A 17530-nucleotide genomic window follows, 5' to 3' on the forward strand; every position below is an offset into this window, starting at 1 on the left:
GGGCTGAGAGGGCTCTGAGAGAGCTGTGACTAGCCCAAGGTCACCCAGCTGGCTTCAAGCGGAAGAGTGGGGAACCAAACCCGGCTCTCCAGATTAGAGTCCCCCCGCTTTAAACCGCGACATCAAACTGGCTGTTGGAAGATGCAGGCGGACAAACCAAACACATCAGCTGGATAACTGCAGGGCTGGATAACTGCAGAGCCCAACTGCTTCCTAGGTACAGCAGACTGAGCAACTGACCTTCCAGCAAGGCTCACAGAGTTCTTTCACATTGATGGTCCGGCACAGGGTGATGATGAAGACAGGGAGAGTTTCTGAAGGCAGGCAGTTATAGCAAACCACGGCATCCAGGACTTGCAGGGAAACCTGGGGGTCAGGGAGAGAAGGGATTCCCTGGCAAGAGCCGCTTGCACCAACATCCATGCTGACTTACAAAGTGACGGCAGTCAAAAAGGCAACTACCCACGGAGTTTATAGTCTACAAGCTGATTGAAGGGGGGTAAGAGAACACAAGCTGGGAAGGGAAATGAGGAGCAGGAGAGCAAGTAGCGAATACCAGCAGTTGCGTTTACCCAAGGCTTTGTTTCAGGATGGTCTGAGGACTACTGGGTTAAAGGCTGGGGCATGGGGGGTGGGGGTGGGGGTGGGGGGTTTGAGGAGAGATTATAAAGGAGACGGATGGCAGCACTCAGGATTCTGGGAAGGGGTTCCAGGCAGGGAGGGAGAAAGCGATAGGTATCCGGCAGACTTATTTAGGAGACCATCTCCTCCCTTCCTTGACTGCTGATCATCCTCTAAATCCAAGTCCTAAAAACAGCTGTTTGTCTTCCAAACCCAAAACATTCGCAGAACTACTGACCTCAATGTCAGCCGCCGAGGACGTCTGAATGCACAAGAGGCAGATTATGCTGCAGAGAAGGGCAATGAAATTAGCTTCCTTTCTTAAAAAACAGGGAAGAAACAAGCTCTCCCCTACTATTTTCTAGCAAGACTACCCCGAAGCCCCGTCCGAGCACCTTTCCCCAGCCACAGAGTTCTAACAGCCGTGGCCCACTCCTCCACCACTGCGGTTCATTCCTAGTTCCCTTTTGTTATTTCTGCTGAAGCTGCTCCACAACATGGGGGGAAAGTCACAGTGTTTAAATTGACACAGACAGAAGCGCGTCTCCTACAGAAAGGTTGGATCAGTGATTTAAGACCACCTAATCAGAGCGGCTTAGAAGACCAGAAGGCCAGCCTTACTGGACCATGTCAGCAACATAATCATCCAGGTAACAGCTGTTGAACTTGACCAAGTTGACAAGTACTAGCAGAAACTCAGAAGTCAAACCAACATCCATCCACTGGAGGACAAATTCAGCTGTAGGGGAAGGAGAGAGAGAGTGAGGCGCTGCAGTCTCGGAGTGGGAAACAACAGCCTCTAGGTGCCGGAATTCCCCACCACCACAATCAGTCAGTGACCGAGGGGAAAGGAGACACACCCAATTCCTCTTCCAGATAAGTGATGTATTTTCCGTTATCTGTAAGAGCCTTGAAGACCTCAAGCCGTTCATGCAGATCTTCGTTGGAAGGGTAATCCTTAATCACTTTAAAGAAGTGAGCTCGGAGGATGCCAAGCCTCTCACCCTGCAAGGCAAAGGGATGGGAGAGGGGAGTTATTGACTTCCACAAAACACCCTTCCCAGGAGCCTAAATTAGCCAGATTCAGCTTCTAGGCTTTATATACTGCTCAGGTGCACTTCTAAGCCTTACCTGTCCTTGAATGATGGCCTTCAGCAGGTGGAGCACAGCATGCCTAGCCTCAAGGGGTCGATCTGGCTGCAGCATATCGGCTACTGCTTTCCAAATCGCTTCTACCGCATGCTGAAGGAGATGCCAGAAGCAATAATGAGTTATCCCACACATGCAGTTTACTGTCCATGGGTGATAATACACATCACACTTGATCATCACCACCCCACCAAAAATCCACTATCCCATCTATTATTTCCACAACACCCACACTCCCAATCTGGGGAGCAAGGGGGAAGCTTCTTCCCCCATAAGAACTGACATGCCCCAATCTTTTTTTTATAGGTTTACAACTTTATCTGGCTGATGCAGGAAACGGAGACCAGGGTACAAAGGCCTGAACAGCTAAGTGCTAAACAACACAGAGAGGGCTTTGGGTTTCTGGTACCGAAAGAAGAGCATTCTGCCACCCTCGAGCCACATCCAGCTTCAGTCTGCTCATATTGGGGCAAGAGAGAACAACAAATGTTTGTTCAGTTCAAGCATCTTCTCTACCCTACCCCACCCCACCCCAGCAATCATCCAGAAAGGGTCCAATATATTGAGGATGAACAGGCATGTCTGCTTTTTCTCTCCTGCAGGAAGAGGAAGAGAGAAGGGGGACATTTCACGGCATGATCCCTCAATCCTCCCTCCACCTAAGTCATTTCCCTTTGAACAAACGTACCTCTTCGAACTTTTTGGTTTTTGCCACCTCGCAGATCTGACTGATTGCCCGTATCCGGTTGTTCAAGCCACATTCTATGCTCAGTTCCTGGAATAAAGCAGAACAGCCTGGGTTGCCCAAGATCTGCCTGTAAGGTGGGATACAACCCTGTGATCTCAGCGGAGGCAGAACCAGGTGCAGCCACACCACCCCCACCTGGCCAAACCACTAAAAGCCCAGACGTCACAGGGCCACCTGGCAAGAGGCACTGGGGCTGCCTGACTGTCGAGGCTTCTGTCTCTCTGCCTCCTGCTCCCATAGCATTTGCCCTCTGGGGTTCCCAGGCTCTAACCAAATCCATATATTTTACCTTGAGTATCTCTGCAGTGATGATGAATTCTGTCTGCTTCCCTTCTGATGACTTGGAATTAGGCCGGGATTGTCCAAACCCCAAGAGATTTTTAAATTTCTCCTTTAAACCAGGATCTTTGCTTTGAAGCTTGGCCATTGTTAACTAGGAACTCATCAAGGAACCTGTACAGAGAAAATGGTAAGTTGACAGAGCATCATCGGCAGAACACAGCTGTAAAAGCCCCACTTCTCCAAGTGACCACCTCATTTCAGATTCTCTGGTGACACTCAAGCATACAAAAGAATTTTCCTTCTCACCAAGGATGTTCTAGGACAGTAATGTACAGAGAAGCCTTCATGCTTGCTAATGCCCTGACCTGAATAGCCCAGGAGAGCCTGATCTTGTCAGATCTCAGAAGCTATGCAGGGATGGCCTTGGTTAGCAACTGGATGGGAGACCTTCAACGAAGTCCAGAGTTGCGGAGGCAGGCAATGGCAAACCACCTCTGTTAGTCTCCTGCCATGAAAACTCTGCCAGGGGTTGCTGTACGTCAACTATGACTTGAGGGCAGGATTTCACTTTCATGCTTGCTAAGAGCAGCACGCCCACCGGCGCACCTGCTCAGCTGTGAAAACAGAACAGCAAGCCAGGAAAACTAGGAGATCAATCAAAATTATCCAAGCGAAATACTAGCGGCAACAGTGTTTGAAAAATATATATAACTAACAATAAGATTCCATAATGCTCAAACAAATTTTTTCAATGGTATACCATACAAAGTCTAGGCTGAATAAACTTTAAAGAAACTCAAAGTGCTACAAAAGCCTCAATGAGTACTACCAACTACCTATCCAAAATTCCTATATCCAACAAGAGTATCTCAGACCAATAAAGCGCAAGTGCAATTTGGCCATTCACAGATAATACAATTAATATCATGTATCAATACATGCAGGACCAGTTTGTGCAAAATACCAGTATGTGAGATGGGGGGACCCATCCATGTGCAGAGGGGAGGGCTATCACCCCCCCTCCCCATGCCACTGGGGTGTAAGACACCAGACAGATGCCCCCTCATCTGCATAGATCCTTTACAGCAGCCAGGGGGTTGGGGGCAGGGAGTGGACCACACCCCTCACACCCACGTGTGCGTGGCCGGATAGTGGAGGCTGGTCCCGTCGGCAGACCATGCAATACCAGCACAGGAGGGTGTCGCATAGCCGCAAGCACCATTGCTGGGGCACAGCCTTCCCCTGTGCATCGAGGGTCCAGCAACCTGGGCCATGTGGGGCAGCTAGGCACCTCTGGCAGTGCTGGGGGGGCCATGGGCTGCCCCCCCAGCACCACATCTTCCCCCAGCTGGGCACCTTGATACAGGCACCACTGTTATGAGGTCTCTGTTCTGGCAATGCAGGCTCTCTGGCAAGGGGGTGGGAATGTCGACAAGTGGGAGGATTGTGGCCCGAGCATTGGCTGTGCCTTTGCTTGCCACTTGCGTGCCTGTTATGGGGACGATGCAGCCACTGTGGGATACTGGTGGGGTTGTCCAGGGAATGATGTGGCATGCACTCTGCTGCTCTCTCACTGTGCCTTGCCAAGCTCGGCCACCAGTGTACCTCTCCTGTGAAAGACCTTAGGGAGGGGATGAGCAGAGCCACAGGTACATGGGCTTGTGGACACCAGAGGGAAGGTGGGCCTCAGGATTGTGCTGCTCAAGTCTTAAGATTTATACCTGGAAAATCTGCTTTTTACTTCCTTAATTTTTAAATTTTCATTACATTTAGCCTGATGAAGAGTTCTGAGAAGCTCAAAAGCTTGCAGAGTGTTTTGTGTCATTATGGTTGACCCTAGTAAGAAATACTGTGTGGATTTTGTTTCCTGTTCTGGATTTTGCATGGGCCAATATGACCATTTACAACTTTAGATTAGCATAACATCAGCAACAATTATAATTTCAATAGGAATTTAAAGGTTAGAATACCAGTTTTTGAGTCCAATGTGTAACTCCATGTGAAAAAATGAGTAATCTGTGCAGTTCAGATATCTCTGTATGAGTGCTGTCCAATCTCTACATCTTTGATTTTTTCTCTATTCTACATAGGCTTGACTATCATAAAATGAGATTCTAAGCAACAAAAGCATAAGGCATATGTGCAGGTGTGTTGTAGCGCAATTCACCATACGAGAATCAAAACTTGCAGTTGTAATTTCCCCCCTTTAAAACAAGTCTGCCGACACTATAAAAATAACATGATCTGGGACACACCTAAAAAGTGGCCAAGCCAGCCCACCCCAGAATAAGTGGAGATAGGTTCAGTGGAGTGGGGGGACACCACAAGGGCTGCTAGGGTTACCAACTCTGGCTGGGAAATTACTGGCATTAACCGTCGGATACAATTAATGCATGACAGATATGCTGGGGCTTATCTGATATTATGGAGGAGCAGTGCCCCCAGAGAGTAATAACTTCTGATTAGTTTCTGCATCGTTAAAGCTATCAGCAAGGCTTCATCTCCATGTTTCCAATTTACTCGTTTCAAATTTCTGCAGCCCATAGCTATTATTTGTATTCATTGAATGGTTTAGCCATTGATTGTATTGTTTTGTTCATTAAAGATCCTAGTCCTTGGTCTTATTGAATTGCACTATGTCCCAATGAGAAAGGTAGAGTATAAACACAATAAAATGTGATATCACTCTGTTCCTCCCAGACTCTATGGTATTGCCTCGGGCTGGCTCGCCAAAGCTGTCATTTTCTCCAGGGGAGCAGAGATATATGCTGAAATGGGGGGAGAACTCTAGGCCAACCCTGGAGGTTGGCAACCGTGGAGGGAACTCTACCCCAGCGCTTGCGTGCTTGTTTTATCAATGTTGTAAGCCCACCTTTCTCAAGGAGACTCAAGGCGGCTTACACGGCGTAATCCGGTACTATCACTGGCTGAGACTGTCCCTCAACAGCGCAATAGAAATTTGGGGAAACTCGCAGAAACCGGGTGCAGGGCTGCACACACCGCGGAGGCCAGGCCTCAGGCCCCTGCCACGGCCGGCGGGCCAGCCCCAGCCCCAGCCCCAGCCCCAGCCCCAGCGCGCGGGCCCCTCCGAGGCTCCCGGGCAAGGACCGTCCAGAGCCCCCTTTCCCGCGAGGGCTCCGGGCAGATTACAGGGGTGAGGAAGCCGCGCCAGCGGGGAGCGCTCCCCGGCCCTTGCGGGAGGCCCGCCCGGCAGCCAGGCCCCGGGGAAGGGGAAGCGAAGGCCCGGCCCGGCCCGCCGCAGTTCCTCCGGCCCCTTACCTCCCTCGGCGGCAGTCTCCGTCTCCGTCCCCGCCCCCTCCCGCCGGAAACGCCGTCCCCGCCGCTTCCGGCTCCCGCAGGGCATGGCGGGGATCGTAGTTCCGCGGCGGGGCTGAGGCATGTGCGCCGCCCGGAGAGTTCCGCTGCGGCGGAGGCGGCGGCTGGGCGCGGCCAGAGGCGGGGAGGGCCGGGACGGGAGGGCGGGGGAGATGGAGACGGCCCCGGCCCCCCCCGCAGGCGCCCCCCGAGCCCCCCGGCCCGGCCCCTCTGCTTGCCGCGCAGCCAAGGGCGAAGCCTCCGCCGCCCCTCGGAGCAGCCCCCGGCGGCGCAGGCGGCTCTGCGTGGAGTACGAAGCGCCCCGAGGCGGCGAGGCGGAGGCGGCGCCGCGGTGGGAGCCGGAGGGCTGGCGGCGGCAGCTGGCCCACATCCGCGCGATGAGGGCGGCCAGAGACGCCCCCGTGGACCGGATGGGGGCCGCGGCCTGCGTGGACGGGGCGGCCCCTCCCGAGGTGAGGCCCGGGCGGACGGGCAGGGAGGGCGGCGGGGCCGGGGGCGTCGCCGCCGCCGCTCACCTGCTCTGGGCGTGGCCGGTCCCGCAGGTGCGGCGCTACCAGGTGCTGCTCGCGCTGATGCTCTCCAGCCAGACCCGGGACCAGGTGACGTGGGCGGCCGTGCGGCGCCTGAGGGAGGACGGCCTCACCGTGGACCGCATCCTGCAGGCGGAGGAAGGCGCGCTGGGCCGCCTCATTTACCCGGTGGGCTTCTGGAAGGTGCGTCGGCAACGGCCCCCGCGCCTCGGCCGCTTCCCCACCGCCGGGGTCCCGAACTCTCTTCCTTCGGGGCCTTCCAGGGGGCATTTCATAGAGTCACGGGGTTGGCAGGGCCCTCCGGGGTCATCTAGTCCAGCTCCTCCACCATGCAGGAAATTCACAACTCCCTCCCCGCACCCCAGTGCCCCCTGCTCCATGCCCAGAAGATGGCAAAACTCCATCAGGATCCCTGGGCTGGGGGGAAATGTTTCCTGACCCCAAAGTGGCAATCAGCCTTACCCTGGGCATGGAAGTAGGTGCTGCAAGAACTATGCACTGATGTAACCCTTCCTGCCCTCCCCCTCATGACCTGCCCAGGTTCACAGAATCAGCATTGCTGTAAGATGGCCATCTAGCCTCTGCTTAAAAACCTCCAAAGAAGGAGAGCCCGCCACCTCCCAGGGAAGCCTGTTCCACTGAGGGACCACTCGAACTGTCAGGAAATTCTTCCTAATGTTTAGCTGAAAACTTTTGATTTAATTTCACCTCGTTGGTTCTGGTCCAACCTTCTGGGGCAGTGGAAAACAAGTCCACACCATCCTCTATATAACAACCCTTCCACCAGTCCCTTTGGGTCACTTTCGGCCCACTGGTTTGCAGCAGCTGCCCAGGATTCTCAGAGACTGAGCAGTGCCTTTCTCAAAGCTGGAGAAGTCAGGAACTGAGCCATGGCAGGCCCCACCACCACCACCGAGCCACAGCCCCTTCTAAGACTTCCACAAATCCCTTCCTGCCTTGGATGCATATCCCTTTTTTATGGGCAAGGCATGGCTTCAGTCTGCCCCTACTCTGTGCCGATGTGGCCAGGCCAAATGGTTCTTTGTTCACTAGCTGGACTCCTTTTTTCCCCAACTGCAGAACAAAGCACGATACATCAAGCAAACCACGGCCATCCTGAAGCGGGATTATGCAGGTGACATCCCAAAGACTGTGGCAGAGCTGGTGAAGCTGCCTGGGGTTGGACCCAAAATGGCCCATCTCGTTATGAATATCGCCTGGCAGACCGTCTCCGGAATCGGTACTCTCTCTTGTAGTCATAGGACTTGGCAGCTGGCAGAGAATGGACCGTTTTTTGGCCTTCCTTCCCTAGCACAAGTCATCTGGGTTGCTTTTGACAACATTTATATTATGGAGCTCTGTGGTCAGGTTTTCCCCCACTTGTCCAGCTCCCGTCTTCCTGGGGTTAGCTACGTTAGTCTGTTGAAGCAATAAGCTAGATGCCTGCAAACTAAAGTGTGCCATTAGGGGCACACGTACTCACCGCTTGAGTACTCAGTTCTGGCCCTGACTCACTTTAGATGGGGGACAGCAGCGTGCCATTCACAATTTGCAATCTATGTTACAAATTCACCGCAGCTCGAAAACCAGCACAGTAAGCCAATAGAAAAGGCGATGATTTCCTGTGCTGTGCTAGAGTTCCATCTCTTAAGAGTTGGTTTCTTAATTCAAATCATACCTGGATTCTACTATCAGCTGTCTGGAGTGGTACAACCCAGCTTACCTTTATAGGATTCTGCCATCTTATTCCAGTGCACATCTGAACCAATCCTGTGTTTGCAAGTAAGAGTGCGGGCTGGAGTTCTCTTGGAATTATATTCAGACCCAAAAGATCCATTGCCCTGGAGAAAATGGCATGACATCCCTCTCCTCGCCAGGTTCCCCCTCTGGTCTCCAGGAATTTCCCTACCCAGAGTTGGCAACTCTGCTTCTGGCTCAGGTGGCTTATCTGTTTGCCGCAGCAGCTGAGTGGTATGAACTAACTGCCATTCCTCCTGAAAGCAGATCTGATGGCTGTTGCTTCCAACCGCATCTCTAGGAAGCGTTGGCCTGTGGCTGGACACTGCTGTGAGCAGAAGGTGGCGCTGTGATGCCACTTTCCTTGCACAAAGTAGAGGACAGTTGCCTAATTCTGGTTTGTATTCAAATATGCATGGGTTGTAAAAAAGAGTCATGAGATCCTGGGCAGCCCTGTGGCCTCAGGGGCTGGTTGGTGTGAAACTGACTTGGGAAGGGGGCAGCCAAGGTCACTCAAGGCAGCAGAATGCGGTGGTAAATACGCTGGATCCCACCTGTAGTGTTTGGATTGCTTCCCCGTTAAAATGTTACCTGCCTTTGACAACCCAGGTAAGCTCTAGGTGGAAGTGGAAGGTTTCCCGCAATGCATGCTTCCTCAGGTGACCACAGGCCTCCTGTTCACAAGATGGTGTGAAGCATGTGTCTAGAAATGTGCAGAGAGGTAGGAGAATTGAAAAGAGTCCAGTAGCACCTTTAAGACTAACCAACTTTACTGTAGCATAAGCTTTCGAGAATCACTGTTCTCTTCGTCAGATTTTGCTACTACAGACTAACACAGCTAACTCCTCTGGAGAGGTGGGAGAAGCATCATAAAGTGAAGAAAGGGGGTCTCATGCTCTAGAGGCTGAAGACAGAAAAAAATCTCCTGTCTGCCTTTCCTTCCACCTTGTGGAATAGGCCAGTTTGGTGTAGTGCTTAAGAGCGGTAGGACTCTAATCTGGAGAGCCAGGTTTGATTCCCCACTCTTCCACTTGAAGCCAGCTGGGTGACCTTGGGTCAGTCACAGCTCTCTCAGAGCTCTCTCAGCCCCACCCACCTCACAGGGTGTTTCGTTGTAGGGATAAAAAAACATACTTTGTAAACCGCTTTGAGTGGATGTTAAGTTGTCCTGAAGGGCAGTATATAAATTAAATGTTATTTTTATAAGTTGGGAGTATTAGCTGAACATTGAATCACTGGCATGCAGAGGAAGAAGAATTTTAGAAATGAGCTTAATAGAATCAAAAAGCTAGAAGCCCGAGTATCCCTCGAGAGGCACACATTTGCACACATCCACACAACTAGCTTAAGAAACCTGACAATTGAGGTTTGACAAGCAGAGAACAGGCACATGGCCAGAGGCTATTGCACGGGCTCTCGTGAACAGGCCAGGGCCCATGCCAATCACATACAGGGAAGGGAATGTCTTTCCTAAATCCAAATAGGGAGTGACCTCTCCATTCTCCTTTTCCGCCCCACTTGATCCTGACATCTTCCTCCTCCTCTAGGTGTGGACACTCATGTGCACCGGATTTCCAACAGGTTGAAGTGGGTAAAGGAGGAGACAAAACACCCTGAGGAGACCAGGCAGGCCCTGGAAAAGTGGCTCCCCAGGTGAACTTCTCCATTGCACTGAGAAAGGATGCAAAGTGATTGTTCCTTAACTTCTTAGAAAATTATCTTGCTGTTCCTAGGATTGTCCACCTGTCTGAGGTGTGATAAAGCTGATGTAGGTGTTCTGAGGGTACCAATTCAACTGAGGGCTATCTTTAAAGTTTGCTTTTCCATTCTCCCTTACAGAAATACAGCAAAATCAAGTGTTCCCTTGAGGCTTGAGCTAAGCTTCAACTGATTATATAACTCCAAAAACACCTGACATGGATTGCTGATATGACGACAAGGGTCTGATTTTCTCATTCAGGAATCCTAATAATCTAAAGAATCTCCCACCACACCCCTTGGAAAATACAGACTTTCGAGCAATGGTTCTCAAATGCTTGGAAGCAGGACCCACTTCTAAAATCTCCCTACGTTTCCAGACCCATTTGCAAAATAATTCCTCACTTGCTTTCCTTTCCTCACATAAGATGCAGGGATCTCACATCAGGTAACACTGAACAAGTTTCTATTTTATTTTTCATTTTTTAGTATTTACAAAGGACATAGCTGGATAAATCAACAGGCAATAGTTCATGGCCATTTTGCACATTATGCAGAGTCAGACCCCTTAGTTACCTTCTCGCCTGTCCTACTACTTTTCTCCTGTTCTTGTGACCCACCAGCAAAGGGAGTCACCTAGACATGGGCACAAACAGAAAAAAAACCCCGAACATGGTGTTCATTGTTGCCATCCACAAACAACGAACACTGATGAACATGATCCTGTCGCAAACATGTTCGTTGTTCGTGGGGGCCAACAGGCTCTCCTCCAGCCGTCAAGATCCCTACTGCACCACTCCCAGAAACCCCACCTGAGCAGGCAGCAGGGAATGTACCAATAATAAATAGCTTGGCCCCAGAGCCTGCCAGCAGCCCTGGAACCTAAACGGGTAGATCCCTATCCCACCACACACACAGAAAATTCAAGCTCCAATGCACTCACCCTGTCTCTCTAACAGCAGCTGTCTCTCCCTGAAAGCCAGAGCTGGGAGCCCCCCTCCCCACTGGTCTTTTCCTCTTGAAACAAATTTGGAGCTCCACACTTGGAAGGAAGACCTGCCTATCAAGCTAAATTGGGCTTAGATTGGGGTTTCCAGGGCAACAGCAGGAGTTCAGACAGAGTTCAGACAATCCCTGCCTGAGTTGCCAAGGGAATTGATTGCAGGTGCCAGACTGTCTGACTTGACGAACGAGGCTTGCAACGACTTCCTGTTTGTTTAGAATGCGGCCTCACGAACAGTTTGTTCGCGAACAGCAGATTGGGCTGTTCGTGGTTTTTTTTAGTTGGTATTGCTGTTCGGGTATCCATCTCTAGTCACAACCAGCTTTTCGATCTTGATCACTACCTTAGACCCAAATTTGGATTGATACAGCCGAGCCTCCTGATTTTCATTTTTGTTTTTGTCTTCAAGTTCTCATTCCTTCTCTCTCTGTCCTCCCCAGGGAACTCTGGAGTGAGTTAAACTGGCTTCTGGTTGGGTTTGGCCAACAGATCTGCTTGCCTGTAAACCCCCGATGCAGTGAATGCCTCAACCAGGCCATCTGCCCAGCTTCCAGGAAGCACTGAGAGGCAAAGCACTTGACTTGCTATTCCCACTGGACATGCTGATCATCTGCTGCACGGGGGAGTGAGACCCCTTTGAAGGTGGGCATCCAGGGGCCACCAACAGACATGTGATTCTGTGGCTGACCCTGCTCCTGTGCCGGACACTGGCGTGGCAAGAGGGATCCTGATGGGCAAATCCAGAGGCACGCAGTTTCTGGTCTTCCCATCCTATGTACTGGTGCAAGGGGACCAACAGCAATTGTTTCTACCAAAGACAACCATAGAGATGTTTCAGCAGTGGTGTGCCAGACTGTACTGAAAGGATTGCTCCATTGGCAAGGGAGCAATGGTTAGAAAGCTGTTTAATGAATAAAAGATGTTATTTTAAAACTTGGATTCCTTCAGTACGTGCAGCCATACCTCTCCTTTTCAGTGGCTGTGCTTTGGATTGTGTGTTACCTGGGATGAGGCCAGTGTAAAACAGGGAGCTTGGCTGAGGGGTGAAAATGGTCTTCCGCACGTAAACGGGGGAATGAGTTCAGCTTGCGCGTTCCCGGCCTCTGTTATAAAAAGGTCAGAGCTTGCAAAACAGCCAGCCCAACCCGGCATGTACTGGCCGTTCCTGTGTTTACACCTGCTAGCTGTGCACTGTGAGGAGGGGGCTTGTCAGCTTTGCACAGCCCAAGCCCTCCGGGGAAGCATGTGTGGATCCCAGCAGTCAGTCTCTCCTTGCAGAACGAACCCTGCTTGGTCATGCTGTTAACGGTAAGCACTTGGGGGGCACTTTTCTTGTTCCCACTTTGTAGGTAAAGATTTACAAATTCCTTCCCGCCTCGCCTTTCTAGTAATCAGTAGCTGTGGGAGTGCCAAAGTTGAGGGTTTTACTTCAAGAAGTTCCCTAATAATTCTTTTCTCTTTAATTCAGTGAAGCAAGGCCAAATGGCCTATAAAAATGGTTAGAAACGGGAAGGTGGGGGGTGGGGAGGACAAGGAAAGAATCTCAAATTTGGACACCGAGGCTCAGGTACATGGGAAACCAGTTTTATTATTGACATTTTCAGTATACATTAATTTTAACAATGCAGGTAACAGCTCTTTCATAACTTTTAGTGAGTTGCTAAATTAGATGTGCAGGATGATCTAAGTGTTGCAGAGCTTACAGAATGGCAGAGGTAAAGAGCAGCGCATGCTTTTAGATTGCCAGGAATCATTTCATGGAATATGAAGAGGGGGAAGGACCCTCGCCCCTCGTTGATACACATTTGAATACCTGGTTTCAGTTTGGTCATGAACTTCAAACTCCATGTGCCCCCTCACCCAAAACAACCTGCAATCTTATTTCGGAAATGCTTTTCGATGGATTTGAGTATCGCTTCCGTGTGTGTCGGCTTCTGTTTATAGCAATGCAGTGGCAAAGAACGGAGAGGTCCGTATCAAGCAGGCTCACACACTTTCTTTGGCCTAGTTTGAGAAACAGACGCCACCCAATGAGAGAGAGAGACAAAATAAAAAGGCAGTGAAGCCATTCTGAGATGGCTAAAATGGAAAACCATCCAAAGATCTCATCTAACAATGAGGTTCAAACAGATGGGGGACAATCTCAGCAGCAGACGCGAGTTCATGCCTGACCCTAAAACCTCATGACTCTCACCAAAGAAACATGGAGCAGAGTTTAGAAGGCCAAGGCATGTCTTCTCCAAAGCCATTCCACATCACCCTGGGCTCAGTAGTCCCAATCCAATCAGAGGCCAGGCGCTGAAGAAGCGAAGAGACGAGCAGCGATCGCCTCCTTGTCGCCATGCTCGTTTGAGCCCCGCTGAATTGGCCACTTCTAGACAGGGGAGTATTACTATAGCAGGCTCAGGAGGACCAGCCAGTCTGTCTTCTGTGACCAAAAAACAGGAGGGAAACATCCAAGTATTGCAGATTTAAGTTATGCGAATCAATCAAATTCATGTGAACCAGAGAAGCTGCAATAGTTTAGGTTTTTCACAGAATATAGAAGCTGGTGTTAAATTTGGCAAGGAGAGGAATGCAGAGAGGGAACTGGAGATATTGCTGACCTTTCTCCAGCTAATGTGGCTGAGAAAACTACATTTAAAAAAAATTGTCCTGATGGTCAACCAGAGATTCCCCGAATGCTCACAGCGTGTGCTAGTGCAGCAAATCCTGGACTGTAGCTAAGTATTGCTTATGATACAGGAAGCTGGACTGGAATAATTCAGCTGGAGAATTCGGGCTGAAATGCAGGAGCATCACCAGTGCAGTGGCCTCTTCCTGAAAGGGGTTTCCCACGTTCCACTTTCTCTGTCGAACCCTTCTGGGAACCCCTGTACAAAAATAGCTTTGAAAAGAAGCCACACACAAGAGAGGCTGCAGATTTCCCAGCCTGCTTTGTTCCACTGCAGCCACCTCCCAAAAGAAACGGAAAATGATCTAAGGCACCTTTTCCCCTCAGTTATTTGCAAAGAGAGACACACAAAAGAGACCCAGGACTGCATTTCTCCGCAAAGGGCCCTTGGCTTACTGGACAGCATTTTCTCAAACAGTAATATGCATTTGTGCCCTGACGCAAAGGGTTGCATATGAAAGTCTGCTTTCTAAAAAAAAGTAACAGTTGCATCCCATATGGCTCAATGTTTAATTTGTTTTTTAAGTGGTTATAAAAAGCAGGTGAAAGGCGATTCATGATTTGACGAAAGAAAGGCAACACGTTTTTGAGCAGCCCCGGCCACAAACAACGTTTTGTCATCCCGGAGCCATTATTTCTCACCCTTCTTAGCAGGGGTGGTTCAAGATATTTGGGAGCCCCAAGGCAGGCGCACGCCTCACCCCCTCCTGAGCCCATACAGCCACCCGCCTGGCCTGAGTCCAGTCTGCAGGGAGCCCCAGGAAAGGTGCCCCAGCGCATGGCCACAGAGACCCACGAAGGCATGCCCGGGCACATGGTGTGCCTCTGGTGGCAGGGAGCAAGCCAAGCCCCTTTGTGCCACTCCAAGCAGTTGCGTGGATGGGCTTGGCCAGAGGTACAAGGCCCCAGGAACAAGGCCAACAGCCAGCAGAGGCACTGCAGCAGTGCCACCCTCTCTGTAGGAATGCTTAATGGGTGCTCCTCAGCATTGGCCTGAAGAAGCAAGCCCAGGAGAGATTACTCTGGAGGGGGTGCCTTTCGCTGGGTTTGTCCACATGCCCGATACGTGTGGTACGACATCCATACAAGAAGCTTCAAGTCCAGCAAGAATCACAGACAAGCCACAGTCCTGGGCTCTGCTCTCTCTCAGGCTGAGCCTCCCATTTTGAAGCCGGAGGCAGGAAATCCAGTCAGCTCCCTCCCAGTAATTCACACATGCTGTAACCTCCTCTTGCACAGCTCCTGTGCGTTTTCTGTAAGCTCCTTCCCATGGATTCCTCCCTATGGTTCAACTCTCGCTCTAGTACCCCTGAATGGCATCCAAACTCCACCCAAAGAAGGAGTCTCCTCACTTGGCTGCCTCTGAGTTTCAAGAACCGAGGCAATCCTCCCTTCTACAGTACAGAGAGTGGCAACACTAGGGAATCAACTGACGACCCGCCTTCTGGTTCCGGCTGCTGTCTCTCACCCTGTAGAAATGTTGCTCTCACATAAATCTAGTGTCTCTCTGTACAACATGAACAGGAGGACTGGTTCACTGGACAGCCAACAAGCTATTAGCAAAATTAAAGTCTTTTCCAGCACTGGAAGTGGAAATGAGTAATAACCAGTAGAGGGGTAAGTGATGCTCAAATGTGTCATGTGTGGTTTGGAGAAAGCAGGCTTGTGCCTATTTGGGACACCCCTTATTTGCCAGCACAAAACTGTTTCCCAGGAACATCATGGCCTCCGTTTGCTGTGCTTTGCACAACTCTCACTAAAAAGAATCTTTCCAGCCAAAATTAATTCAGATTGGAATTCCTTATAAATGTCAGGATTCATGTTTCTCTGCCCCCCCCCACCCCCCACCCCGGCCAGGTGCTGGCAAAGCTGCAAGCCTTCTAGCAGTAAACCGGGTACATTGCAAAACATAAAGATTCCCACATTTGCTAATCTGGAGGCATTTTTTCCCCAGAAAGCAGTTTTAAAAGGGGGAACTGGGATGACGGGAGGTGAGAGGTGTGGAAACAAACTGAGAAAGAAAAGGGCTTCTTGTGCACAAAGCTTTAGGAGGAGGCATTGCAAGCGTTAACTAAAACCAGATGAAAATCATCTCCCCGCCCCCTCATCTCTCTCTTTTTTTTAATTCCAAAATTCAAGCAAGACAGAGGACGTGCAGATGTGGGAATGGTCAGCCAGAACGATGAGAATGTCAACACTGTAGCCCATGGTCGTGTGACCCGTAGCCATCAATTCAGTGGAAAGAAAATGTGCTCTCTTTGAGATGTAAAAATAATATCTAAAATGAAAAGAATAAAGAAACCCCAAACAATTATTTATATAAAAATGGACCTATAAATAATATATTCTAAATATTGCAGGTTTAAGTGACCCAACATTAAACAAAATGTTCCCCACCCCCCTCTTCTCCCTCTTTGTTGGATCTTCATGTTTACGAAGATGGCTCAGCCTTTTTCATCTCTCCCCTTTGACTGCTTTTGTAAAAGAAGAGATGCTGTTAAAAATCTGCCTCATACAAAGCAATGCAAACCTAATGAGGAAAAGCCTTGGAGCTACACCCAGAGAGGAGCAGGCGGAATTCGTGCATGTCACAAAAGTCTGGTGGCTGCAGGAGCTGGAAAGGAAAGGGGGCCTTGCTCGATGGGGCTCAGAAGTTGCTGAAAATCTCTCGCTTCTTATTCCAGTCCATCTGCGGGGCCCGCTTGTTCACCCGCTTGGCCCGTACTTTCTCTTTGGCTTCCGCTGCCGTTGGACTCAAGTCCAAACCGCTTTCTTCAAAGGGATCCTTTTTGCCAGGTTCTCCCACCTAGAATGGGGAGGAGGAGAACCAAGGACAAATGTTTTTGTTTGAGTTATTGTGTGTGTGTGAGGGGGATCATCTCAGATTTAACATTGACAACAAGTAGACCTAGTTTTCTAACGAAACAGTCCCTCACGGTTACATATGCCGCAACATCCCTTTCGTTCGACAAAGCCTGTATTTTCTCCTCTGACTTGCAGTAGCTCTCTAGGGTCTTAGGTGGACATCACTTCCTACTGAATCCTTTCACCTGGGGAGGCTGGGGGATTGAACCTGGGGTCTTCTGTGTGTACACCAAGCAGATGGTCAGGCCGGAGCCCCGTTCCCTCCCACGAAGGTTGCAACACAGAATTAAAGAGAACCCTTTGTGGCTGGTGATTGAGCCGACTGCTCATCTACCGAAGTGACCCTGCCTAAAAATGCATTGTCAGCCAGGATTCTACACCACTGGGCTCTCCCACGGCCACTAATACGTGGACCAGTCTGGCAGGATCAGAGTCCAATGGCGAAAAACTATAAAGGCCTTCAGCACAACCAAGCCATTGCCAATCCTGAAACAGCTGTCACATCTGGCAGAATCCACACAAAACTAGGAAAGCATTCCCCCCTCTCTCCACACTAAAAGCATGGAAAGAATGCAGGAGTTCAGACTCCAAAAAACTCAGAGCCATTTTGTCCTTCGCAAAAGCCTGAAGCAATCGGCAGTAATTCAAACCCTCTCTGTGGTCTTTGAAAAAGTCTCTCTAATCAAGGCCTGCACATTTTCCACTTTAAAAGAAGGGGGAAGGGGAAAAATAAGCTGAACAGCATTTAAACATTTTCTCTTGCATTTGAGTGCAATTAAGCTTCTTCAGTGAAGTTTGGAGTGCGGGGAGAGAGGCTGAATATCTGCTGGCTTGTTTGCAGAGAGAAAAAGGTTTTTGTGGCCGATGCATCTCTACAAAACCAGAAC

The 17530-nt window shown here is 50.2% G+C and overlaps 3 protein-coding genes across 7 annotated transcripts in view; 1 reads left to right on the plus strand and 2 right to left on the minus strand.

Moving 5' to 3' along the window:
* The window catches only part of TSC2 (TSC complex subunit 2), a 51694-nt gene extending 45580 nt beyond the window's left edge, over nucleotides 1–6114 (minus strand). For all 3 annotated transcript variants that reach the window (XM_054994649.1, XM_054994648.1, XM_054994647.1), the window contains exons 1-8: nucleotides 6080–6114; nucleotides 2808–2971; nucleotides 2459–2545; nucleotides 1753–1863; nucleotides 1482–1626; nucleotides 1243–1360; nucleotides 860–908; nucleotides 241–366 (exon numbers count right to left, since the gene is read on the minus strand). In XM_054994649.1, the coding sequence (XP_054850624.1) occupies nucleotides 241–366; nucleotides 860–908; nucleotides 1243–1360; nucleotides 1482–1626; nucleotides 1753–1863; nucleotides 2459–2545; nucleotides 2808–2945 (774 nt within the window). In that variant the 5' untranslated portion in view covers nucleotides 2946–2971; nucleotides 6080–6114. The remainder of the gene's footprint in view (nucleotides 1–240; nucleotides 367–859; nucleotides 909–1242; nucleotides 1361–1481; nucleotides 1627–1752; nucleotides 1864–2458; nucleotides 2546–2807; nucleotides 2972–6079) is intronic.
* A 59-nt stretch (nucleotides 6115–6173) lies between these two features.
* NTHL1 (nth like DNA glycosylase 1) lies at nucleotides 6174–12059 on the plus strand. Its single transcript, XM_054994660.1, has 5 exons — nucleotides 6174–6588; nucleotides 6679–6849; nucleotides 7747–7906; nucleotides 9951–10056; nucleotides 11545–12059. Exons 1-5 carry the CDS (start codon nucleotides 6199–6201, stop codon nucleotides 11666–11668), a joined length of 951 nt encoding a protein of 316 aa, XP_054850635.1. The 5' UTR covers nucleotides 6174–6198; the 3' UTR covers nucleotides 11669–12059.
* Nucleotides 12060–12667: 608 nt separating this feature from the next.
* The window catches only part of NHERF2 (NHERF family PDZ scaffold protein 2), a 72597-nt gene continuing 67734 nt past the window's right edge, over nucleotides 12668–17530 (minus strand). For 2 of the 3 annotated variants that reach the window (XM_054994659.1, XM_054994658.1), the window contains one exon: nucleotides 12668–16584. In XM_054994659.1, coding sequence (XP_054850634.1) covers nucleotides 16426–16584 — 159 coding nt within the window. In that variant the 3' untranslated portion in view covers nucleotides 12668–16425. The remainder of the gene's footprint in view (nucleotides 16585–17530) is intronic. The other variant, XR_008597996.1, reaches the window with a different exon arrangement.

This window comes from Eublepharis macularius, chromosome 12 (assembly GCF_028583425.1).
Source record: "Eublepharis macularius isolate TG4126 chromosome 12, MPM_Emac_v1.0, whole genome shotgun sequence".
NCBI classification, from domain to species: domain Eukaryota; kingdom Metazoa; phylum Chordata; class Lepidosauria; order Squamata; family Eublepharidae; genus Eublepharis; species Eublepharis macularius.

What these genes read in the sequence shown, in the direction of transcription:
- NTHL1 (XM_054994660.1), top strand. Translation starts at nt 6,199, where the DNA reads ATGTGCGCCGCCCGGAGAGTTCCGCTGCGGCGGAGGCGGCGGCTGGGC. An exon ending in ACGGGGCGGCCCCTCCCGAG is followed by an intron (nt 6,589 to 6,678) that starts GTGAGGCCCGGG and finishes CCGGTCCCGCAG; the next exon opens with GTGCGGCGCTACCAGGTGCT. An exon ending in CTGGAAAAGTGGCTCCCCAG is followed by an intron (nt 10,057 to 11,544) that starts GTGAACTTCTCC and finishes TGTCCTCCCCAG; the next exon opens with GGAACTCTGGAGTGAGTTAA.